The following is a 27,342-nucleotide window of genomic DNA, read 5'->3' on the forward strand; positions in this document are numbered from 1 at the left end:
TGGCTCTCCGATGCAGAAGACATCTGATCTAGGAATGGGATCTGTGAGCGAACCAAAGATTGGAGCAAAAGTGGCAGCTCTGTAAAAAAGGGAACATTCGGGAGGAGCAGTTTATACCACCCAATGTGTATTAGAGTGGAATCTGGATGTAGTGATCTTCTTTTGACTAGTCACTTCTAACATTCAAGATCTGATTTCCAAAACTAAAACCCATCTGATACTATGTTATCAAGACTATTTATAGTGATAAGTGCAGCCTGCTTGTAATGATCACTTTCACATCTGTTGAAAGACAATTGCCTGCTTTTTAAACATTGCTAATGTGCCTATGAATTAATCCTGAGGGTGATGCAATGACCTGAGCAGCAAAATAAAGCCCTTTTATACACTTCAGCATGGAGATTCTGAATGTCATCCAAAAAAGACACTACCATTGTAGAAAAATCCATCATTATTCATATTATATCTGAAAAAAATGTTTTGCCAGGTTAGCTTGAAATTAACTGTTCGCCCCCCCAAAAAATATAACTTGGCTCAGGAGAGAAGCAATGTTGGGGTTGAAAGTTACTGGATTTACAAACTAGGGAACTAAACGGACAACATAAGTCGCTAAGTTTCTGTTTGTTTCTCTAGGTTCAATCTTCGTGGTGAGTTTGGGTGGAACTGCGGTAGGAATTGTGTTTGCCTTTGTGCTGGCCCTCATCAGCCGCTTTACCAAGCGGGTCCGCATCATTGAGCCACTCTTCATATTCCTGCTCGTTTACCTGGCCCATCTCACAGCTGAAATGATCTCGCTCTCCTCCATCTTGGCGTAAGTTGATTTCATCCCCATTTATTCACGTTTAATCATGCCAGTATCATGCTATCCAGTGCTGACCCTCGCCAGTGTTTGCAGAGTCAGTGAGAGGGCATTAGCATTAAGGGTAGGAGGCCTGGGAGCTCCTCCTTGACACGGGTTGCGGGTAGGGAAGAAAAAGGTAGAAGAACTGCCCATGGCCCTGCCATAGGAAATGGCTGGAGCTAAAAATAAGGGCGGAATCCAGGCACAACCTGGTCCTGTCTCATTTTCCGATCCCTTGATTTGAGATCTGCCCCAGTTGCACTTTAGCCTGGACTGTGGGTTCTATGATTTCCAGTAACAGTTCTCCTTTCAAGGATTGAGTCTCAAAGTGCTTTACAGCCAATGAAGTACTTTTGCAGTGTAGTCACTTGTAATGTGAGAAATGCGGCAGCCAACTTGCGCACAGCAAGCTCCCACAAACAGTAATGTGATAATGACCAGTTAATCTGTTTTTTGCTGTTATGTTGATTGAGGGATAACTAATGGCCAGGACACTGGGGCTAACTGCCCTGCTCTTCTTCGAAATAGTGCCATAGGATTTTTTACATCCATCTGAGAGAGCAGATGGGGGCTCGGTTTAATATCTCATCCAAAAGATGGCACTTCCGACAGTGGAGTGTGCGACTAGATTTATGTGGTGAAGTCCCTGGAGTGGAACTTGATCCCACAACCTTCTGACTTAGAGGCGAGTGCTCTAGTTAGTTAAGAAAATCTTCTTGGTTGGATCTGAATTGTATCTATTTGGAACTGACTGGAATTTCAACTAAATGAGACTCAAAATGTTTCCAGAAAAATATATGACAGATATAACTTCAGATTGTCTAAGAACTATGTCTAAGCAAGATTTTGTCTCTACATCTAGCGTAACATTCTGTGGTCTGTGTTGCAAAAAGTATGTGGAAGCTAACATCTCACAGAAGTCTCGCACAACTGTCAAGTATACAATGAAGACTTTAGCCAGCAGTTCAGAAACAATCATCTTCATGTTGTTGGGAATCTCCGCTGTGGACACCTCGAAGTGGACCTGGGACACAGGTTTAGTGCTCTTCACACTTCTCTTCATATTTGTCTTCAGGGCAATAGGCAAGTATTCTTGTTTTCTATATGCCCTCTACCCCTACTCCTTTAGGTCTCTCAGACAGTAGGTATCTGTCAATGCCACTGTAAACCAGTAGTGAGTAGATGCGTGAGAGTGCCCTGGGTTCATTTGATCCATCATTTTCACCTCCCTCTTCCAGAGGGTCCACCTGAGATCAGAAGCACACAAGGCAAAGTAAATTTATATCCCACCAGTGAGTGGTCAGTATATTAGTAAACTACATACTGCACAGCAAGCTGACTGGATAAGCCAGCCTAAGGAACTTAGTAATATAAGCTCGGGGAAATCAGAAATATTTCCACATGTGATGCTTTATTTGTGGTTGAGTAAAGAAAGAATGATCTTTCATTTATTTAGCACCTTATTACCACCTTAGGCCACCAATGGATTAGTATTGAAGTGCAGTCCCTACTGACATGTCGGTAAATGCAGCAGTCGGTCTACACAAAACAAGCTCTCACAAGCAGCAAGTGCATGAATGACCAGCTCATTTGATTATGGTGCTGCTGGTTGAAAGAGCCACAGGCTAGGACACAGGAAGAACTCTGTTTCGAATAGTGCCTAGGGATCTTTTACGTCCATCCGAAGAGACACACAATGCCTTGATTTAACATCTCATCCAAAAGAATGCCTCCTTAGGAATTCCCTCTCACCTTTGTAAGTTCTGGGGTCTTCACCTGCCTCTTACAAGGAAAGTGATGCAGTGAGGTGGGGGAGGGGGGGTGCGTGCGCAAGGGGCGGGTGGTGTGTGGGGGTGGGGGGCATTGTGATTCCCTGCAACCTAAGCCTTGCAGAAATTGGAGGCACCTTTGCCCCCAGTGGGAAGAGGCCTCTTCCTCAACAGTTGTGGGAACCACGTTGGGGATCAATGCCAGTGAATGTAATGCGCCCTCAGTACAAAAGCGGGGGGTGGGTGCTGAATCGGAATGTTTCTGGAGGGGCCCTGACACCCCTTACCCCCTCAGTCTGGGCAGCACGGCCATATTTGGTAGCGGCCCAGATGTCCTCTTACTGGCACAGGTGCTCACCAGCAATATTTAAGTAGGATGATTTGCTAACCGGAGATTTGTCTTTCTGATGAGAAATCATTTTGTATTGGGGCTTCCCCTAATGCAATGTTCCCTCTAAGCTTCGCACGTGCGTGGCTGCGCAGTTATCTGAAAGGTCCCGTACGGGCCGCTCACAAGCTTTTACATTGGAAATACCGTGCATGCGCAGAAATGTAAAGGGACCGTGCATTGAAAAAAAGAGGCTGTGCAGAACAAAGTGCAGCTTACAGGGAACATTGCCCTAATGTCTCTGGTACCTACAGTTTTCTGTTACTTTTTGATTAAGATAAATAGGGATCGAATTTCTACCGTGACGGTTTGCTTTTACACACAATGTACATTTAATTATTAATATTCTTTAACTTTTTGGCCGGTGGGCCACTTGCTTGTTAAAAGTTATTATCTTCTTGGAACTAGTAGACATGCAGTACATGATTTGTCCAATTGTGGCTTTTAATCAGTTTCACTGTTAATTTATTTTTTTGTCAAAAAGTGTGAATTCAACTTATTTACTATAAAATCTGATCACAATCTCATCCTGCTTATATTCTATAAGTGTAATTTAGTCAGTGGTGCAACTTTTTAGTGTATTTTTTTAAAAACAAAATGACTGCAAAAGATAGGGGAACAATTTTTACATAGACATGACTTAGATGCCATATTTAGGAAATGTTCTAGGGACAAGCACTGACTCGCCAACAATGTTTCTATTATGAATTCACTTAACTTTGGTATTTTCTTTGGTTCAGCGTTATCGGTTACACCTGTAAGTGGATCTTCTCAACCTCCATGAATTGAAGAGCACCCTTACTACCCATTATTGGGTTAAACAATAGAATGACCACAAGATTGTAAAATACCAATCTGGATCCTGTAATCTTGTATGCATTGTTATGTGTATTCACATACCTTTTCAGAAGGAGGCTGAAAGCACACGAGTGTGCTGAGGTCAATCATGAACCAATAGTTAATTTTACATGAAATATAGGAATGAACAAAGATATCTATTTCCTACCGCTACTCATAATATCAAAATAATAAATAAGTGACCGTGTCCATTATAGACTGGACCATGCACATTATAGGCTCAATTCCCAGCTGGCAGCCTCTGTATTAACTGGCGCTAACTTTAGAAAGTGAAACCTCTCTGTCTTAATTTGACAGTTTTGGACTGGCTTCCACAGAGATGGAGAGACAAAGGCTGACATTTGACCCTTCCCTTAGTTCTCTGTTGAGGATTGACTTGGGTTGGTAATTGGTTGTGAGGTGGGAGACAGAGAGTAAGGATAAAGGGAATGTACTCTGATTGGTGGGATGTAGCAAGTGGTGTTCCTCTGGGATTTGTACTGGGGCCTCAGCTTTTCACCATATATATCAATGCCTTGGATGAAGGAATAGAGAGCTGTACATCCAAGTTTGCAGATGGCACTAAATTAGGAGGCACAGTAAGTAGTATAAATGGGAGTAGAAAGTTAAAAAGGGTCATAGACAGATTCAGTGGCCCAAGTTTCAGGCAGCCCCGACCTGGCGCCTGTATTTCGCGCCCGAAAGTGCGTCAAAAAAATACCTTCAGATTCTCCGGCTCCCTGCAGGTTCTTTGGAGCTTGGTGGGGCGCAGCACGAGCTGTGGGGGGCGAGCCAGGTCCATGCGCTGAAATCAGTGCCGGAACCTCTGCACAGGCGCGCTACAGTGGGCGCGCATGTGCAGTAGCTCCAGGCACCCGAAACTGTGTGGGAGGGGCCCAAACCACGCCGACCCTAGCCCTGGCCGAATGGGCTCACTGGGGCGACGAAGATCAGGCTGCACCTCCCTCGTCCAGCTCCTGCTCTGGTTCCAGCTGCCTCCCCTGTTCAGCTGGCTCTCTCAACCCCCCACCCCCAGCTCCCGCTCCGCTGCCCACTACCCCCCTCCCAGCTCCTGCTCCCCCCCCCCCAGCTCCCGCTCCGCTGCCCGCTCCCACCCCCCCCCCCAGCTCCCGCTCCGACCCCCCTCCCCAGCTCCCGCCCAACCCCGCCCCCAGCTCCCGCTCCGACCCCCCCCCCCAGCTCTCGCTCCGACCGCCCAACTCCCGCTCCGACCCAGCTCCCGCCCCGACCCCGCCCCCAGCTCCCACTCCGACCCCCCCACCCAGCTCCCGCTCCACCCGCCCCCCCCCAGCTCCCGCTCCGACCCCCCTCCCCAGCTCCCGCTCCGCTCACCCCCAGCTCCCACACCGCTCCCCCCCCCCAGCTCCGGCTTCCCCCAGCCACCTACCTTTAACTCCGGTCCGCTCTCTCTTCCTTCAGCGGGGCGTGTCTGCCCGGCATCTTGCTGGGGGCGGGGCCGTCGGCCGGGCCCGTTCAGCCTCCTCCATCTCCTCTCCCCCTCCCCCCCTCCCTCTCACCCTCTCCTCCCTCCCTCTCCTCTCCCCCTCTCCTCCATCTCCTCTCCCCCTCTCCTCCCTCCCTCCCTCTCTCTCCTCTCTCCCTCCCTCCCCCTCCCTCCCTTCCTCTCCCCACCCTCCCTCCCTCCTTCTCCCCACCCCTCCCTCCATCCCTCTCCCCACTCTTCCCTCCCTCCCTCTCCCCACCTCTCCCTCCCTCCCTCTCCCCAACCCTCCCTCCCTCCCCCTCCTCCTCCCCCTCCCCACCCCCTCCTCCTTCCCCCCCCTCCTCTTCCCCCCCTCCCCTCGCTGTCAGAAACACATAGATACTGACAGACAGAGAGAGACACTGACACTGACAGACAGAGAGTGAGAGAGAGACACACAGACAGACAGAGAGAGACACACAGACAGACAGAGAGAGAGAGAGAGCGACACTGCGAGGCCCCGTCCCAGTACGTTGTTGGAGAGCTGCAGTCGGTGAGTAGAACATTTTTTATTTATTGATTTTTAAATTTTTTTAATTTTTTATTAATTTTTTTTGATTGATTTATTGGTTGATTTATTGATGTATTTATCATTTATTCTTTATGATGGCTCTTTATCTGTAAAACTGAAGTGTTTAATGTTTGTAAACTTCCCTTCCCCCCCCCCCCACCCTCCCGTTCCCTACGCCTGATTTTTAACCTATGCCTGATTTTCTAAGTGTAGGCAAGGTTTTTCTGAGTGTACAAAAATCTAAGTTAGATTGGAATAAGTTTTCACTGCCTAAACTTTCAAAACAGGTGTAAGTGGCCGGACATGCCCATTTTTGAAAAGAAAAATCTGTTCCAAACTGAAACTGTTCTAACTGACTAGAACTGGAGCAAACTAAATGCCGAGTATTGCAATTTCTAAGATACTCCATTCTAAACCAGTTGCTCCAAAAAAACAGGAGCAACTCAGGCCGAAACTTGGCCCCATTGAGTGGACAAAACTGTGGCATATGGAGTTCAATGTGGTGTAAGGGGTTCTCGGGGAGTGTTGTTGTACCTTGGGTGTCTCTCCCTGGGCTTCTGCCCTCACAGCTTATGCCTGGCCTGTGAGGCACCTGTGAGTGTCAAACACTCCTAACCCCTTCTTCCCTAGCCTGTGACACACAGTTAAGCATTTTCGAGGCGCTCCTAGCTTCCCTTACACTGTTCTGACATAAGACTCACAATCAGGAGATGTAATACAATAGAACTGAGACAAGGTGATTCCAAGAGGAACTTAGGCTTCCAATTTATTTGACAAGGTGTATCTCAACAAACAGCAATACACCAACAAAACAATCCCCCTAAATCCCACTAAACGGACACAACGAAAATCTTTACACAAGTTTAGCAGTACAATGCCCAATCTCCCACCTTTCCTGGCCTAACTGAGTTGGGAGTTCCGGGGACCAGAGGTTATACTCACTACTGTGCCTTCTGCAGTCTGGTGGTTTGTTTCTTCTATCTTCGGTGTCTTCGGACACTGGTTTTCCTTCAGTGTCGAGAGGCTTGCTGGTTGTTGGATCACAAGATCAGGGAACCACACACAATGTGTCAGAAACCCCTTTTTATAGCCAGATTATCCAGTCCGCCTCTCCTGCTGAAAGCGATCCTTCCCATTGGGTGGGCTTTGTGATTTTGAAAAATGCAGCAGTTTCAGATTATTGCGGGGGTTTTTTCCACTGATGTTAACTTACTCAAGGTTTGAGTGGGTGTTGATTGCGTTGGCCTCCTGTAGCCATTGTGTAGACCCTTGGGTTGTTTTGGGTTCCCTAGTTTTCTGAAGGTCTGCATAATTTCCCTCCAATTCAGTTTTCTCTAACCTACTCAAGGTTTGAGTAGGGGTTGATTGGGTTGGCCTCCTGTAGCCATTGTGTAGGCCCTTGGTTTGTTTTGGGTTCCCTAGTTTTCTGAAGGTCTGCATAATTTCCTTCCATAGTGTAAACATGGGGAAGACAATAGCCCGATAATGGCAATGAGTCAGTCCCACAGTTTTCGAGCAAGTGCTCTCCCATTGGCTTGAAAGCCCCATGCTTCGGGCTGATTCTGTCCCACCATTGGCCCTCTGGTGTTCGCCTCCATCCAATCACTGCTCTGCCAAGGTCAAACCGTCTCGGTTTCAATTCACAGCACAGACCGATCCCATAGCCCTTTTCCTTCTGGGTAAAATGAGGGGGTTTTCATCCTCCCCTACAGTGGGGAAGTATGAGGTCATCCACTTCAGAACCAACATATATTAATCAGAATATTTTCTTAATTATGAGAGATTAGGAACTGTGGAGGAGCAAAGGGATATGGATGTTCATATAGACAAATCACTAAAATCTAGTGCACAAGTGCAAAAATTTATCAAAAAGGCTAATAGAAAGTTGGTCCTTATCTCAAGAGGGCTGGAATACAAAGGGGAGCAAGTTATGCTTCAGTTGTATAGAGCCTTGCTCAGGTTTAAAATGTACTCAACTGCCTCCATTGTCTCAATACTGATGTAGTATGTGAGAACACACAACTTTTGATTGCTGCTTTTTCTGGATCCCAACTCACTGCCTGAATCAATATCCTGGATGGCTTGTGTCTTTCAGAAGTTAACCTTTTGTGAGCCGAACCTGACTTTACATCAGTAAAATTATATCAATCAAACCAAAATCTGTTCCAGGCCAAATAGGTAAAATCTCAAAATGTTACAGCATTCCTGCATTCCATTCTATAGTATAAACCTTTTAAATCCTAATCTCATCATCATAGGTGGTCCGTCAAACAAGGATGACTTGCTTCCACATGAGTTCACAGATGTTTGAATGAAGAGCCCGATGTTCCAGTCCTGAACTCCAGTTGAGTGGGTGGAAGATGCCTGTGCGTGAATTTTTTTTAACGTGTGGTGACCGTTGCACATCAGCAACCACACACACAGGCTTGACAGAGCTAGGCCTTTATCCAGTGGCAAGGGTTAACCAGGACCACTGGAGACCTGCTGTGCTGCACGGACCTAGTGCGCACACATATCGCAGTGTGGTCAGGTCCGTTCTGCCCCTGGGCCCTCAGCTCTTCTGAGGCCCGTACCCTCATTCGCAGCACCTCCACCACGATGTTCCAGGGCCCAGCACTCCAGCTCTATTTATAGCCCTGACCTGCGGTGGTGTTCTCACACAGGTCGGGGCGGCCCACTAAATCCTAATCTAGTAACTCCACTGTTGTAGAAGTCTTCTTTGTCCTTGAAACTAAGGATCTTGTAGCCTCTCATGTTATGGTTCATATTATCAATTAGAGAAGAAAATGCTTATTGTGACCAATCTTTCACTCCCAGGGGTAATCCTGCAGAGCTGGGTATTAAATCATTTCCGGCTTGTCCCACTGGACAGAATTGACCAGGTGGTTATGACATACAGTGGTTTGCGTGGTGCAGTAGCCTTCGCACTGGTGATACTTCTCAACGATCAGACTGTCAAGGCGAAAGACTACTTTGTTGCAACAACAATCACAGTTATATTTTTCACAGTGATAATTCAGGTAAGTTTTGTGTCTGGTTATGTGCTCCGTGTTCCTCAGTGACACAGTTCTTCAATTTGCCTACAATATTTTGATGTTTGCATTGGAATGCATTGTTTAAAATTTAAATTTAACTCTTTAAACAAGCTTTTGATCATCTGCCTTAATTTCTTCTATGGCTCGGTGACAAATTTATCTGTTTGTCTGTAACACTGTTGTGAAGCGCCTTGGGACATTTTACTACATTAAAGGTGATATATAAGTAAAAGTTATTATTATTATTATTATTATTTAATTAGGACCTACACTTTCCTTTTGCCTTAGAAAGCGTCCTCACTCTTTTCACCCATTTTGTTGTATTATCTGGCCAATGTGATGTTGCCCCTATAAGTCCTACACCAAAATCCACTGAAGGTACAGCAAGGAAAGCAGGATTAATTATCGCAATATTATAATGGTTTTCTAATTTTAACTGTTTTCTGGAAATGTAATGGCCAACATCCTACTAATTACCCAGCATGTAGTTTGTGTAGCCAATGCATTTATAGTGTTGCCCTGCAGCTTCCAGCTAGAGATGTCTCTTTCTATCCCTATTTATTTGTTTAGTACGTGCACAGTAGTATTACATTATATTTACAGCACAGAAACAGTCCATTCGGCCCAACAGGTCCATGCTGGCGTTTATGCTCCACACGAGCCTCTTCTCATCCTTCTTCATCTAACCCCATCAATATATCCCTCTATTCCTTTCTCCCTCATGTGTTTATGCAACTTCCCCTTAAATGCATCTGTGCTATTTGCCTCAACAACTCTTTCTAACCACTCTCTGGGTAAAGAATTTTCTCCTGAATTCCCTGTTGAATTTATTCGAGAATATTTTATTTTATGGCCCCTAGTTCTGTCTTCCCTGCAAGTGGAAACATACTACATAGGATTACATAGGACATACAGCACAGAAATAGGTTATTTGGTCCAACCAGTCCATGTTCCATGTTTATGCTCCACTCGAGCCTCCTCCCGTCTTTCCTCATCTAACTCTATCAGTATAACCCTCTATTCCTTTCTCCCTCATAGGCTTATCTAGCTTTCCCTTAAATGCATCTATACTATTCGCTTCAACCACTCCCTGTGGTAGCGAGTTCCATATTCTCAACGTTCTCTGGGTAAAGAAGTTCCTTCTGAATTCCCTATTTGATTTCTTCATGACGATCTTATATTGATGGCCTCTAGTTTTGCTCTTCCCCACAAGTGGAAACAGTCTCTCTGTATCTACTCTATCAAAACCTTTTTAAAGACCTCTATTAGGTCACCACTCAGCCTTCTATTTTCAAGAGAAAAGAGACCCAGCCTGTTCATCCTTTCCTGATATGTATATCCTCGCATTTCTGGTATCATCCTTGGAAAAAAATGTTGCATCCTCTCCAGTGCCTCTATATCCTTTTTATAATATGGTGACCAGAATTGTACGCAGTACTCCAAATGTGGTCTAACCAAGGTTTGATACAAGTTCAGAATAACGTGATTTTAATCCCTCTAGAAATAAACCCTAGTGTTTGGTTTGATTTTTTTAATGGCCTTGTTAACTTGTGTCACTACTTTCAGTGATATGTGTATTTGTATTCCTAGATCCCTTTATTATTCTACTCAGTTAGATTTGTATTTTCCAAGTAATATGTGACCTCCCTACTTTCCTTACTAAAATGTAATTCCTCACATTTATCCATGTTGAATTGCATTTGTTAATTATCTTCAAGTTTATTACTGTCCTCCTATAATTTGTTGCAGTCCTCCTCAGTATTGACCATCCCTCCCAATTTGGTGTCATCTGTAAATTTAGAAATTGTGTTTGTGACTTCAAATACTAAATTGTTAATATAAATTGTGAACAACAGTGGTCCCAGCACTGATCCTTGTGGAACGCCACTACCCACCTTCTGCCACTGTGAATAATTACCCTTTACCTGTATTCTCTGCTTTCTGTCTTGAAGCCAGCTAGTTATCCATTCTGCTACTTGTCCCCTCACTCCGTCTTCTCTATGTCTATCCTATCAAACCCTTTCATAATCTTAAAGACCTCTTTAAAGTCACCCCTCAGTCTTCTCTTTTCTACAGAAAAGAGCCCCAACCTGTGCCATTTCTCCAGACAGGTATAACTTCTCAGTTTCGTTTTCATTCTAGCAAATCTTATTTGCAGCTTCTCCAATGCCTCTATATCCTTTGATACCAGAACTGTTCACAGTACTCCCAACTGTCATCTATCCAAGGTTCTATACAAGTTTAATATAACTTCGCTGCTTTTCAATACTATCCCTCTAGAAACAAATCCCAGTGCTTGGTTTCTTTTTTTATGGCCTTACTTACCTGTGTCACTACCTTTAGTGATGTTTGTACCTGTACTCCCAGAACTCTCTGCTTCTTTACCCTGGTTAGACACTTAATTTTCAAGGTGTGTGTGGCCTCCTTATTCTTCCTACCAAAATATACAACCTCACACTTACATAAGAACATAAGAATTAGGAGCAAGAGTAGGCCATTCGGCCCCTCGAGCCTGCTCTGCCATTCAATAAGATCATTGCTGATCTTCTACCTCAACTCCACTTTCTAGCACTATCCCCATATCCCTGAATTCCCTTAATATACAAAAATCTATCGATCTCCATCTTGAATATATTCAAAGACTGAGCCTCCACAGCCCTCTGGGATAGAGAATTCCAGAGATTCACCACCCTCTGAGTGAGAAGTTTCTCCTCATCTCAGTCCTAAATGGCCGACCACTTATTCTGAGACTGTGACCCCTGGTTCTAGACTCCTCAGCCAGAGGAAACATCCTTCCTGCATCTACCCTGTCTAGCCCTGTAAGAATTTTGTATGTTTCATTGAGATCACCTCTCATTCTTCTAAACTCTAGAGAATTCAATCTCTCCTCCTAGAGCAATCCCCCCCAGCCCAGGAATTAGTCTGGTGAACCTTTGTTGCACTCTTTCAATAGCAAGTATATCCTTCATTAGGTAAAGAGAATAAAACTGTACACAATACCCCAGATGTGGTCTCACCAGGGCCCTATATAATTGCAGTAAGATGTCTTTACTCTTATACTTAAATCCTCTTCTAATAAAGGCCAACATACTGCGTGCAGTTTCAGTTTCCATATTTACGAAAGGATATACTTGCTTTGGAGGCAGTTCAGAGAAGGTTCATTAGGTTGATTCCGGGGATCAGGCGGTTGACTTATGAGGAAAGGTTGAGTAGGTTGTGCCTCTACTCATTGGAATTCAGAAGAATGAGAGGTGATCTCATTCCTGGGCAGGAAAAAGAGAGGGAGAGCTATAGTGGTAGGGGATTCTATTGCAAGGGGAATAGATAGGCATTTCTGCGGCCGCAAACGAGACTCCAGGATGGTATGTTGTCTCCCTGGTGCAAGGGTCAAGGATGTCTCGGAGCGGCTGCAGGGCATTCTGGAGGGGGAGGGTGAACAGCCAGTTGTCGTGGTGCATACAGGTACCAATGATATAGGTAAAAAGCGGGATGAGATCCTACAAGCTGAATTTAGGGAGCTAGGAGTTAAATTAAAAAGTAGGACCTCAAAGGCAGGAATCTCAGGATTGTTACTAGTGCCATGTGCTAGTCAGAGTAGAAATAGCAGGAAAGTTAAGATGAATACGTGGCTTGGCCAATGGTGCAAGAGGGAGGGCTTCAAATTCCTGGGATATTGGAACTGGTTCTGGGGGAGGTGGGACCAGTACAAACTGGACGGTCTGCACCTGTGCAGGACTGGAACTGATGTCCTAGGGGCAGTGTTTGCTAGTGCTGTTGGGGAGGGATTAAACTAATATGGCAGGGGGATGAGAACCTATGCAGGGAGACAGAGGGAAGTAAAATGGGGTCAGAAGCAAAAAGTATAAAGGAGAATAGTAAAAGTGGAGGGCAGAAAAATCAAAGGCAAAAATCAAAAAGAGCCACATTACAACATAATTCTAAAATGAGAAAGAGTGTTAAAAAAACAAGCCTGAAGACTCTGTGTCTCAACGCGAGGAGCATTCGTAATAAGGTGGCTGAATTAACTGCGCAGATAGCTGTTAACGGATATGATATAATTGGGATTACGGAGACATGGCTCCAAAGTGACCAAGGCTGGGAACTCAACATCCAAGGGTATTCAATATTCAGGAAAGATAGACTGAAAGGAAAAGGAGATGGGCTAGCGTTGCTGGTTAAAGAGGAGATTAATGCAACAGTAAGGAAGGACATTAGCGTGGATGAGGTGGAATCTGTATGGATAGAGCTGCGGAACACCAAAGGGCAGAAAACACTAGTGCGAATTGTGTACAGACCACCAAACAGTCATAGTGAAGTTGGGGATGGCATCAAACAGGAAATTAGGGATGCATGCAATAAAGGTACGCCAGTTATCATGGGTGACTTTAATCTACATATAGATTGGGCTTAACAAACTGGTAGCAATACGGTGGAGGAGGATTTCCTGGAGTGTATAAGGGATGGTTTTCTAGATCAATATGTCAAGGAACCAACTAGAGAGCTAGCCATCCTAGACTGGGTGTTGTGTAATGAGAGAGGGTTCATTAGCAATCTTGTAGTGCGAGGCCCCTTGGGGAAGAGTGACCATAATATGGTAGAATTCTTCATTAAGATGGAGAGTGACACAGTTAATTCAGAGACTAGAGTCCTGAACTTAAAGAAAGGTAACTTCGACGGTATGTGACGTGAATTAGCTAGGATAGACTGGCGAATGATACTTAAAGGGTTGACGGTGGATAGGCAATGATAGACATTTAAAGATCACATGGATGAACTTCAACAATTGTACATCCCTGTGTGACGTAAAAATAAAACGGGGAAGGTGGCTCAACCATGGCTTACAAGAGAAATTAGTGATAGTGTTAAATCCAAGGAAGAGGCAAATAAATTGGCCAAAAAAAGCAGCAAACCTGAGGACTGGGAGAAATTTAGAATTCAGCAGAGGAGAACAAACGGTTTAACGAGGAGGGGGAAAATAGAATATGAGAGTAAGCTTGCAGGGATCATAAAAACTGACTGCAAAAGCTTCTACAGATACGTGAAGAGAAAATGATTAGTGAAGATAAATGTAGGTCCCTTACAGTCAGAATCAGGTGAATTTATAATGGGGAACAAAGAAATGGCAGACCAGTTGAACAAATACTTTGGTTCTGTCTTCACTAAGGAAGACACAAATAATCTTCCGGAATACTAGGGGACCAAGGTTCTAGCGAGAAGGAGGAACTAAAGGAAATCCTTATTAGTCAGCAAATTGTGTTAGGGAAATTGATGGGATTGAAGGCCAATAAATCTTCAGGGTCTGATAGTCTGCATCCCAGAGTATTTAAGGAAGTGGCCCTAGAAATGTCATTTTCTAACATTATCTGAATGGTGACAGATTAGTAAAAGGAGAGGTGCAACGAAACTTGGGTGTCATGGTACATCAGTCATTGAAAGTTGACATACAAGTACAGCAGGAGGTGAAGAAGGCAAATGGCATGTTGGCCTGCATAGCGAGTGGATTTGAGTATAGGAGCAGGGAGATCTTACTACAGTTGTACAAGGCCTTGGTGAGGCCACACCTTGAATATTGTGTACAGTTTTAGTCTCCTAATCTGAGGAAAGACATTCTTGCTATTGAAGGAGTGCAGCGTAGGTTCACCAGACTGATTCCCAGGATGACAGGACTGACATATGAAGAAAGACTGGATCAACTAGGCTTATATTCAATGGAATTTAGAGAATGAGAGGGGATTTCATAGAAACATATAAAATTCTGAGGGGATTGGACAGGTTAGATGCAGGACGAACATTCCCGATGTTGGGGAAGTCCAGAACCAGGGGTCACAGTCTAAGGATAAGGGGTAAGCCATTTAGGACCGAGATGAGGAGAAACTTCTTCACTCAGAGAGTTGTGAGCATGTGGAATTCTCTACCACAGAAGGTTGATGAGGCCAGTTCATTAGATATATTCAAAAGGGAGTTAGATGTGGCCCTTACGGCTAAAGGGATCAAGGGGTATTGAGAGAAAGCAGGAATGGGGTACCTAAGTGCATGATCAGCCATGATCATATTGAATGGTGGTGCAGGCTCGAAGGGCCGAATGGCCTACTCCTGCACCTATTTTCTATGTTGCTATGAAATGTATAAGATTATGCGGGGGCTTGACAAGGTGGATGCAGAAAGGATGTCTCCACTGATAGGGGAGATTAGAACTAGAGGGCATGATCTTAGAATAAGGGGCCGCCCATTTAAAACTGAGATGAGGAGAAAATTCTTCTCTCAGAGGGTTGTAAATCTGTGGAATTCGTTGCCTCAGAGACTTGTGGAAGCTGGGACATTGAATAAATTTAAGACAGAAATAGACAGTTTCTTAAACGATAAGTGGATAAGGGGTTATAGGGAGCGGACGGGGAAATGGAGCTGAGTCCATGATCAGATCAGCCATGAGCTTTTCGAATGGCGGAGCAGGCTTGAGGGGCCGTATGGCCTACTCCTGTTCCTATTTCTTCTGTTCTTATGTTCTTATACCGTACCATGTGTCGTCGACAGTGCTATCAAGTGACATTTACTCACCAATAACCTGCTCAGCGATGCCCAGGTTCTGCCAGGATCATTCGGCTCCAGTCCTCATTACATCCTTGGTCCAAACATGGACAAAAGACCTGAATTCCAGAGCTGGGTGAGAGTGACTGCCCATGACATCGAGGCAGCATTTGACCGAGTGTGGCATCAAGGAGCCCTAGTAAAACTGAAGTCAATGGGAATCGGGGAAAACTCTCCACTGGCTGGAGTCATACCTAGCTCAAAAGAAGATGGTTGTGGTGGTTGGAGGTCAATTATCCCACCCCAGGACATCACTGCAGGAGTTCCTCAGGGCAGTGTCCTAGGACTAACTATCTTCAGCTGCTTCATCAACCTGTATTGTAGTTAATTTGCCAATTATACTTACATTCTGCAAGTCTATTAATGCCTTCCTGTATTTTGTTGCAGTCCTCCTCTGTATTGACTGCACCCCCAATTTGCAAATTTTGAAATTGTACTTTCGATTCCCAAGTCCAGATTGTTATGCAAATGGTAAACAGCAGTGGTCCCAGCACTAATCCTTGTGGAACACCACTTCCCACCTTTTGCCAGTCTGAGTAACTACCTTTAACCCCTACTCTCTGTTTTCTGTTTTGTAGCCAGCTTGTTATCCATTCTGCTACTTGTTCCCTGACTCCACATGTTCTGACCTTAGTCATGAGTCTACTCTGTGGTAGTTTATCGAAGGCCTTTTCAAAATCTAAATATATTACATCTACAGCTTTAACCTTATCCACTCTTTCTGGTTACTTCTTCAAATAATTCAGTAAGGTTGGTCAAGCATGATCTTCCCTTTTGAAAATGTGCTGACTATCTTTATTATATTTTCAGTTTCGAGATGTACTAGTTTCTAGAGTATATGCAGTTTTATTCAAAGAGGGTTGCAACTTTAGTCCCATGCATGACTGCCAGGAGAACCTTGAACATGTTAAAACATATTGAACATGTAAAAACATATTGTCATATTTATACTTGTTAGTGCAATAGATGAGTTCCATTGAGAAAGCACATTTAATTTCTCGAGATATTTCTTGAAATTCTGTGCATTTCATTCTTAAAGCTTTAGTATCAAGATTTCTAACACTTTTTGCCATTTGAACTCAAGTCAATTTATTCGATTCATTTGCATAATTCATCTCCAACATTCACGTTAAACCTGAAGTTGGCTGATTAAGCACAAATTTTACTACTGAATTACTTTTCCTAGCGATGTGAGGATTCTCGGTATAGCAGCAAGAGATTGTGGGGTAGTTTTTCAACTTGCCGTCCAGGCGTGAAACTGATGTTGCGGATCGGCCGGCCGGCCATTATAGAATCCGCCCAATTTTCATTTCCATTGAAATCAGTGGAAATAAAAAACAGGCAGTTCATATAATAACCAGCTGATCTGTCCACACCAGTTTTACATCTGGACAGAAATTTGAAAGGAAGAAAGACTTGCATTTATATGGTGTCGTTCACAAACTCAGGACATTCCAGAATGCTTTACAGTCAATCAAATACTTTTAAAGCATAATCACTGTTGTAATGTAGGAAGCATGACAACTAATTTGCGTACAGAAAGGTCCCACAAACAGCTATTAAATAAATTACCAAATCATCTGATTTAGTGATGTTGGTTGAGGGATAAATACTGGCCAGGTAAAAAAGAATTCCCCTTCTCTTCTTCGAAATAGTGCCATGGAATCTTTTATGTCCACCTGAGAGAGCAGACGCGGCCTCAGCTTAACGTCCCATTCGAAACACAGCACCTCCGACAGTACAGTACTGCATTGGAATGTCAACCTAGATTTTGTAACTCAAGACTCTGAAGTGGGTCTTAAACCCACAACCTTCTAACTCAGAGGTGAGAGAGCTACCACCGAGCCACATTGACATCTGAAAATCGACTCCTGCGTTTCATGACATTTTCTGAAATTACATGGTAGAGTAACAATTGGGTTGAAGGGTGGGCTCCTGATCTCAGACAGACTTTATAGGGAGGCAGTGAGTGAAGACTAGGCAGCTGGCCTTGGAGAGGATAAAGGAAAGTCATGCCAAGGGTACTGTTGCCAACATCCCAGCAGCCAGATCAGAGCAGGGTTGGTGGAAGGCCAGGAATAGCTGATTGATGGTATGTGGCAGAGGGAAACCAAATGAACTGGAAAAAGAATTTGATAATCTTACAAAATAAAAAACACATACATGAGCACAGAACTGAAAAGAATTCCCCATTCGCCTTTAAGCTCAGTGATGCATCAACTTCCGCTCTGTAAGATCTGCACTTGACTATTTCATTGTGGTTTCACGTTATGAAGAAAGGCTCATGGAACTGAGCCAGATTTCATTTAAGGGAAAGATTCACAGGAGAAATGATCCAGGTCTTTAAAGTGATCAGAAGCCAGGATTTAAAGAACTCACCACTCTTTCTGAAGAACTGCAGATGTAGAAAAAACAATTAGCATTATGACAATTAACTATTTTCTTAAAAAGGTAGATAATTACCTAGTTAAATCTATCCATGGCCTCGTCCCTCCCTATCTCTGTAGCCTTCTCCAGACCTACAACCCTCCGAGATTTCTGCTTTCCCCCAATTCTGGCCTCTTGCGCATCCTCGATTTTCATCACTCCACCTTGGCGGCCATGCATGCAGTTGTCTAGGCCATAAGCTCTGGAATTCTCTCCCTAAACATCTCCGGCTCTCTACCTCTATCTCCTCCTTGAAGATGCTCCTTAAAACCTATCTCTTTGTCCAAATGTCCTAATATCTCCTTAAGTGGCTCAGTGTCAAGCACCTTGGGACATTTTACTATGTTAAAGGTGCTATATAAATGCAAATTGTTACGAATGAGGCTGAAGATTATAAAGATTTGGCACAAATTATTACATTACTCTCCAGAACATGATGGATCTTGTGCTTCTGGAATGATTGAAATATTATCTGTGGATTGTAACTGGGCAAGACTGAATAATGTCCATGAGTGGGGCAAGTCATACATGTCCCATGGTACGATGGAGCTTAATGGTTTGACTGTCTTCCCATCTCTTGCTTTCTATCACTCTCAACAGTTTAACGAAGAGGCGGTACCTCTCGTCCTGCATATATAGATTAAAAAGGATGGCTTATCAGAGATGTGAAACAGATAGCCATGTGCTCTCTCTTTGGGCAATTAATCCACCTCATCAGTATCACTCCAAACTGTATTGACGTGTAGTAGACGTAGCTTTTTATTTTAAATTTGCAAAACACGTACCTTATTTTATTTCACCTATACAATGTGTTTGTGATTTGTTTTATTTCAGCCAGAATGTTGCTTTCCAGCAAGTATGCTATAAAGCAGTGGTACCACATGCTTTGTGGCTCATTCAAGGAATTGGTCTGATTGGTTCTAGTGGAATGACCAAAAATATTAAATGTATCGCAAATGGATTCTCATTTATTCTTTTCAGTGCTTTTTGTTTGTTGAAAGTCTTGTCCTACTGTCTTCATATCTGGGCACATTTTGATATTTCTCATCCAGTCTCATGGGGCCTTCATGCCACACCTTCTTTTAGTACTTCATTAATTAATTGTATAGACACCGATCATTTTACAGTGTATTTGTGTGTACTGAATTATCAACTTCACTTGCAGAGGTAGAGCAGTTGACGTATACTTGGAATACAATTCCATCGCATTACAGGTGAGATGGGGATGGAGGAGAGATGGGGGTGGGGGGAGAGGAAAGATGGGGCGAGGGGAAATATGGGGTGAGGTGGGGTGAGGGGAGAAGTGGGGGTGAGGGGAGAGGTGGAGGGAGGGGGAGAAGTGGAGGGAGGGGGAAGGGTGAGGGGAGTAGAGAGGTGGGGGGGTAGTGAAGAGGTGGGGGTGGAGGAAGTGGAGAGCTGGGGGCGGGGGTGAGGGGAGAGGTTGGGTTAGGGGTGAGGTGGGGGTGAGGGGAGAGGTGGAGGAAGGGGGAGAGGTGGGGGTGAGGGAAGTAGAGAGGTGGGGGAGAGTGAAGAGATGGGGGTGGGGGTAGTGCAAAGGTGGGGATGGAGGGAGTGTGGGGTGGAGAGATGGGGTGGAGGAAGTGGAGAGCTGGGGGCGGGGGTGAGGGGAGAGGTTGGGTGGGGGAGGGGAGGGGTGGGGGGTGTGGAGAGGTGGGGTGGGGGAGGAGAGATGGGGGTGGGGGAGAGGAGAGATCGGGTGGGGGGAGAGGAGAGATGGGGTAGGGAGTGGAGAGATGGGGGTGGGGGGAGAGGAGAGGTGGGGGTGGGGAGAGGAGAGATTGAGGTGGGGGAGAGGAAAGGTTGGGGTGGGGAGAGGAGAAATGAGAGGTAGGGGTGGAGGGAGTGATGGGGGGGGAGAGGAGAGATGAGGGTTGGGGAGAGGAGAGGTGGGGGGTGGAGAGGAGATGGGGGTTGGGGAGAGGAGAGGTGGGGAGAGGGTTGGAGAGGAGAGGTGGGGATGGAGAAGAGAGATGGGAGATGGAGTTGTGAGGAGAGGTGGGACTGGGAGGAGGGGTGGGGAAGAGGAGAGATGGTGCTGGGAGGAGGAGTGGGGAAGAGGTGGGGGGTAGAGAGATGAGGTGGGCATGGAGGCGAAGGTGGGGGTGAAGGGGAGGGCGCGAGGAGAAGTGGGAGATGGGGATGGGAGGAGAGGTCGGGTTGGTGGAAGAGGAGAGGATAGGTGGGGAGAGGAAAAGGGGAGCGGGAGAGATGAAGGGGAGAGAGGAGAGGTGGGGGTGGAGTTGAGGAGAGGAGGGCTGAAATGTCACTCAAGGACGGGGTGCCTGGTTGAATAGTGGCTTAGCATGGGGCAAGGTTGAAAGGTGCCTCCTTCGAGGAAGTGAACTGTGACTCACTGGAGGTGAACAAGGTTGAGAAGTGTCTGAGAGAGGGAGCTTGGGGTTAAAGTGCTTCAATGGAGCTGGGGTGCAGGATCAGGCATGCTGGATTGCCTTGGGATGAGGAGTGCGAATGAGGACAAAGTAGAGCAACATCGAGGCTCTCTGATGCTGGAGGGCGCTGCGGGACGGACATCGGGGGAAGCTGCAGCAAGGGATGGAAGTGGACCCGTGTACCTGAGAGATCAGGGTGCTGGACAAGCAGACACGGTGCTTTTCATCTTCAGTTAGTTGGAATGGGGCATTTCACTGCCGCTAGGCATGAATTCAGTGGTTTTAGTGACTGTGCTGGTACAGTTAGCATGGAAAACCATTTATTCCCGTGAACAGGACTTAGCTTGTGCATTTACATTTTCCGAGGAAGAGAGTCACGTCAAGCATGAGTTTAATCACAGTGCAATGGTGCAGAAACTACTGAATATATTACACATGTACTTGACTTCAGCCTTCAGCTCACCTACACATTTTTACCAAATTGTGTTTTTATTTCTCATGTTCATTATCAAACAAAAAAATTTCGAATGAGTTGCTCCAAGTATTGTGGGTCTGTGCATCATCATCATCAGCGGTCCCTCGAACGAGGATGACTTGCTTCCACAAGCGTTTACAGATGTTTCAATGAAGGACCCGATGTTCCAGTCCTGAACTCCAATTGAGGGGGTGGAAGATGCCTGTGCATGGATTTTTTTAACGTGTGGTGACCATTGCACATCAGCCATCACACGGGCTCGACAGAGCTAGGTCTTTATTCAGTGGCAAGGGTTGAACCAGGACGACTGGAGACCTGCTCTGCTGCACTGACCTAGTGCGCACATATATCCCAGTGTGGGCTGGCCCATGCTGCCCCTGGGCCCTCGGCTCTTGTGGGCCCCGTACCCTCATTCACCACACCTTTGCCCACGATGTTCCATGGCCCGGCGCTCCAGCTCTATTTATAGCCCCGACCTGCGGTGGTGTTCTCACTGATGTTATATTAAGTGCAGCAGCCTAATGAATCTCCATAGAAACAAACCAAAATAGCATCTCGTGTATTGCAATTAGCTCCGCAAACTAAATGCGTTAATTAGATTAGGGAAAGAGCAGATAAACGAGCATCTGTTTGTGGGTTTCTTGTCCTGTTGACCGTATGGATGACTGATCTTTGTTGAAAGTGAAATTTGTACAAAGTAATAAAAAGTATTATTACAGTTCCATTTGCGTCAGAGTTTTTCTAGCGAATGACAGCATAAAGCAGTCAGGTGTCTCCTGTCTGTTCCAGTGCCTGTTTGAAGGCCGAACCATGTTGCAGGTGCACGAATGAGTTACTGCAATGATTCAGCGATCAATCAAAATTAAAATAGCCACTTTCTCCATGACTTAACTCGTAATGGCACTGAGTATAAAGGAGATTCTGAATCTGGTATGTTTTGCTCCCGTCTTCCTCTCTTCTTGCACTGACCCATACGGTTCCACAAGTTCAGAAATCTGATAGCACCTTGCCCAAATGGCCATTCGAAGTGCTTGAGCCTGAGACAATGGCTGTTCCACCATGGAAGGCATCACAGCCAAGCCTGTGCTGATCCTCATCAGGCATCCACAGGTGCAGTTTTTCGCAGGAGTCCCTGGACAGTAAAAAGACCAGATATCCTGCTTGATTTTTTTTTGTCCCTTATCGCCCTGGGTTCTGAGGCCAATTGTAATGGACCCTACTGGGTGAGATCAGCAAACACAACACAGACTAGTGATCAAACCAGGGACCTCACTGATTTCAGGGTGTCACTTTCAAAGCTATCGGGTATATTTTAATCCTGATGATTTTTTTGGTTTAATGCTGTTTTGAAGGTTACATATCATTTAATTAATTTCACTATCCGCTGGGTTAGTAAAGCCTACTATTATTCTAGCTTGTACTCCTGTTATTCGGAAAAAGCTTTTAGCACTTCAGAAACTGAAGTCATATTTTACAACAGTAAAGCTGCACATTTTGCATCACTGTAATACAGTTTTGGCTTTGTAACAACACAAAATGTACAGTATAACGGTAGCCAAAGCAGTTTCAATTTGGATTTCCATGTTGGCTGTGAGACCAGCTCCAGCGAGTAATTTCACCAGTAATTTCGGCATTACACCAGCTGCAGTATAACTACAACCATAAAATTTACAACACAGGAACAGGATACTAAGCTCAACAGGTCTATGCCGGTGTTTATGCTCCACATAAGTCTCCTCCCACCTTGCGTCATCTCCCCCTATCAGCATATCCTTCTATTCCTTTCTCCCTTGTGTGCTTATCTAGTTTCTCCTTAAGTGCATCCATACTAATCACCTCAACCCTCCATGTGGCAACACTTTCCACATTCTCACCACTTTCTGAGTAAAGAGGTTTCTCCCGAATTTGCCTGAACCAATGCAATTCTAACTCTTTTAACTATCATTTTTATCGTTAAGAGGTTTCAGTTGGCTGTAAACTTGTAATGTTAGTAAAGAGCAGAAGACATTGCCATCTGATCAGTAATATAAAAACCACCAGCAGCGGGATGATGGTTAGCAACACCTTCCGTATGTGTATAATTCCAATAACTGCTTTATTGGAATCTGACGGTAGTGGGAAGCATGCTGTATTATTCTGGACTGTTCAGTCACACTATTCCAAAGCAGGTACTGGTATCAAATGAGTATTTGCAGTGCAACTAAGGCATTTGTGAACTTTAGTGATGTAGAAATAGTGGATGCATTGCTTGACATCTTCCAAAATTCCATAGAATCTGGAACGGTTCCTGCGGATTGGAAGGTAGCAAATGTAACCCCTTTATTTAAGAAAGAAGGGAGAGAAAAAACGGGGAACTATAGACCAGTTAGCCTGACATCAGTAGTAGGAGAAATGCTAGAATCTATTATTAAGGATGTGGTAACAGGGCACTTAGAAAATAATAATAAGATTGAACAGAGTCAGCACCGATTTATGAAAGGGAAATCATGTTTGACAAATCTGTTAGAGTTTTTGGGAGTAGCAGAATAGATAAGGGAGAACCAGTGGATGTTGTGTATTTGGATTTTCAGAAGACATTCAATAAGGTGCCACAAAAGAGGTTATTAAACAAAATTAGGGCTCATGCGATTAGGGGTAATATATTAGCATGGATTGAGGATTGGTTAGTGGACAGAAAACAGAGAGTAGGAATAAACGGATCATTTTCAGGTTGGCAAACTGTAACTAGTGGGGTAATGCAAGTTCGGTGCTTGGGCCCCAGCAGATATATATATATACCGACAGAGACTCTGTGTTACACACCCTGTGAGCGAATAGTTCAATAATGTACAGTAACTTATCATTTAAAAACTAGGCGGTGAATCTGATCTTGGGTGGTTGCATAAAACTGATGATAGCGAATTAGCAGTCGATGGAAAAGAACATGGGGTGGGTATGAAACAGGCTGAACTTAATTCGTTAATTATTTGCCCATTCTGCAAGTTTATTAATGTCCTCCTGTAATTTGTTGCAGTCCTCCTCGGTATTGACTATTCCCCCCCCCCGCAATTTGGTACAATATGCAAATTTAGAAATTGTGTTTTTGATTCCTAAGTCTAAATCGTTATTATAAATTGTGAACTGCAGCGGTCCCAGCACTGATCCTTGTGGAACGTTGTTATGTATGCATGTTAATAAATGTACTTTAACACTAGACCACTGAATGTACCTTCACTCTGTATACACCATACCTGTACACCAGAGGGTGCTGCTGCTGAAGACCTAAGGGTCACCTGTACATTGCAGGTAACATATATAAAAGGGAGCTCACCTCTTGGTGTCCTCACTCTAGGAGCTGCAATAAAGGACTGAAGTCATTACAGTTCAAATACTACAACCTTACCTCATGGAGTCATTACTAGAGAGTGCTTGCATACACAATAAACACCACTACCCACATTCTGCCACTGTGAATAGCTACCTTTACTCCCACTCTCTGCTTTCTGTCTTGAAGCCAGCTTGCGATCCATTCTGCTACTTGTCCCCTGACTCCGCATTCTCTGACCTTGTTCATTAGCCTATTATGGGGTACCTTATCGAAGACCTTTTGAAAATCTAGATAAATTTAATCTACTGCATTACCATTGTCTACTCTCTTTGATATCTTTTCAAAAAATTCAATAAGGTTGGTCAAGCAAGATTTTCCCTTTTGAAATCCATGCTGACTATTCATTATTATATTTTTCATTTCTAGATGTTCTTCTATTCTCTCCTTTAGTCGGGATTCCATTATTTTTCCTACCACCAATGTTAAGTTGACTGGTCTATAATTCCCCGGACATGTTCTATCCCCCTTGTTAAATATAGGTATTATGTTAGCTATCCACCAGTCCTCTGGCACTACCTTTTTCTAACGAATGATTAAATATGTGTTGTAATGCCTCTGCTATCTCTTCCCTAGATTCTTTTAAAATGCGTGGATGCAATCCATCCGGACCAGGGATTTTATCCCCTTTGAATTTGATTAGTTTATTTAATATATCCCCTCTTTTATTTGAAATGTACTTATCTCATTACTCATCTTATCATCCAATGTCATGTCCACCTGTTCTATCCCCCTGGTAAATAGCTAAACAAAATAATGATTTAATATTTCTGCCATCTCCCTATCATTTCTTGTAGTATTGTCCTGTCTTTCCCTTGATGAACGTATTCCCATCCCAAACTTCCTTTTTTTTATTAATGTGCCTCTAAAATATTTTACTATTTTGTTTTATGTTCCTTGATAATTTAATTTCATAGTTCCAATTTGCCTTCCTAATTGTTTTTTTTTTTACTTCTCCTAATCCCTTTGTATTCTCTCTTATCATGCACTCCTCTGCTTTCTATGTACTTATCATCATCATCATCATCATCATCATAGGCAGTCCCTCGGAATCGAGGAAGACTTGCTTCCACTCTTGGAATGAGTCCTTAGGTGGCTGAACAGTCCAATACGAGAGCCACAGTCCCTGCCACAGGTGGGACAGACAGTCATTGAGGGTAAGGGAGGGTGGGACACCTTTGCCGTGCGTTCCTTCTGCTGCCTGCGCTTGTTTTCTGCATGCACTCGGCGATGAGACTTGAGGCGTTCAGCGCCCTCCCGGATGCACTTCCTCCACTCAGGGCAGTCTTTGACCAGGGACTCCCAGGTGTCGGTGGGGATGCCGCACTTTATCAGGGAGGCTTTGAGGGTGTCCTTATAATGTTTCCTTTGTCCACCCTTGGCTCGTTTTCCGCGAAGGAGCTCCAAGTAGAGCGCTTGCTTTGGAAGTCTCGTGTCTGGCATGCGGACAATGGGCCTGCCCAGCGGAGCTGACCAAGTGTGGTCAGTGCTTCAATGCTGGGGCTATTCGCCTGGTCAAGGACGCTAATGTTGGTGCGTCTGTCCTCCCAGGGGATTTGTAGCATCTTACGGAGGCATCGTTGATGGTATTTTTCCACCGACTTGAGGTGTCTACTGTACATGGTCCACATCTCTGAGCCATACAGGAGGGCGGGTATTACTACAGCCTCTTTTGTACTTAATGTATGCCTCTTTCCGTACACTCAATTGTTCCCTTGTCTTTATTGATCCATGGAGTTTCATTAGTGTTTTGTTAGTTCTTTCCTTTTAGCAAAATATATTTTTCCTGCACTCTGTTGAACACCGTTTTAAATGTTTCCCATTGCTGTTCTACATTGTTGTTTGCCAATATTGTTGCTCATTTTACCTTCCCAAGTTCTATTCTCAGCTCCTCAAAATCAGCTTCTCTCCAATCTATTAAGTTGGTTTTCATTATACTTATGTCCTTCTCTATTATTATCTTAAAGCTTATTATATTATGGTCACTATTGCCTAGATGTTCCCCTACTTTTGCTTCTCTTATCTGCCCTGATTCATTTCCCATTACTAGATCCAATAGCGAATCCTCCCTTTTACATATTGGGTTAGAAAGGAGTCCTGTATACATTGTAGGAACTCCTTTCTCTTATCCCCTTTACCTACCTCTTCTGTCCAATTAATATTGGGGTAGTTGAAATCCCCCATGATGATTATTCTATGTTTTTTACTCATTTCCCTTAATTTGTCTGCCTATTTCTTCCTCCACCTCCCTTCCACTATTCGGTGGTCTGTAGACTATGCCTATTAGTATGATTGATCATTTATTATCTTTTATCTATGTCCATAAGGATTCTATTTTTGTTTGCTGATAGCTGTGTCGTTTTTTTCTACAGCCATTATGTTATTCCCTAATAAGTACAGCTATTTCACCTCCCCCTTTTTCCTTCTCTATCTTTTCAAAATATGTTATACCCTGCAATGTTTAATTCCCAGTCCTGATTTTTCTGTAGCCATATCTCAGTAATTCCTACTATTAAATCCAAAGCATGATTGCTTCTAGCTTACCTGTTTTAATAAGGACACTATGCATTGCTGTACAGACTGTTTAGCTCATTTTTAATAGGATTTCCTCTCTTTATGTTTAACTATCTTTTTAGAATCCTGTTCTACAAGTCTAATTGCTCGCTTGCTGCCAATGTCCTCCCTTTATTTTTTCCTATGCTCTATTTTCCTGTTTTGTTTATATTTAGGCTGCTTACGTTTCTTGTAGATCCCTCCCCCCCCCCCATCTTACTAGTTTAAAGTCTTTGCCACCTCCCTGTTTACCCTTTCAGCTAGGACATGGGTCCCATGCCGGTTCAGCTGGAGCCCGTCCCATTGGTACAGCTCCTTCCTGTCCCAGAAGTGGTGCCAGTGTACCATGAAAAGGAACCCCTCTTTCCCACACCAGCCCTTTAGCTACGTGTTAATTCCCCTGATCTGTCTGCTTCTATGCCAATTTGTACATGGCTCAGGCAATAATCCAGAGATTATTACCCTCGAGGTCCTGCTTTTTAATTTAAAGCCTAACTCCTGATATTCTTTCAGCAGGACCTTCTCCTTGTTCCTACCTATGTTGTTTGTTCCAACATGGACCATGGCAACTAGATTTACCCCCTCCCTTTCCAAGTTCCTCTCCAGCCGCCATGAGCTATCCCTTATTCTGGCATCGGGTAG

The 27,342-nt window shown here is 44.3% G+C and overlaps 1 protein-coding gene across 1 annotated transcript in view; it reads left to right on the plus strand.

Moving 5' to 3' along the window:
* slc9a5 (solute carrier family 9 member A5) overlaps positions 1-27,342 on the plus strand; it is a 291,075-nt gene that overhangs the window by 202,155 nt on the left and 61,578 nt on the right. The window contains exons 5-7 of the mRNA XM_070896905.1: positions 634-811; positions 1,704-1,924; positions 8,668-8,870. Of these exons, the coding sequence (XP_070753006.1) occupies positions 634-811; positions 1,704-1,924; positions 8,668-8,870 (602 nt within the window). The remainder of the gene's footprint in view (positions 1-633; positions 812-1,703; positions 1,925-8,667; positions 8,871-27,342) is intronic.

The sequence above is a fragment of the Pristiophorus japonicus genome, chromosome 13 (assembly GCF_044704955.1).
Source record: "Pristiophorus japonicus isolate sPriJap1 chromosome 13, sPriJap1.hap1, whole genome shotgun sequence".
Classification (NCBI taxonomy): Eukaryota; Metazoa; Chordata; class Chondrichthyes; family Pristiophoridae; genus Pristiophorus; species Pristiophorus japonicus.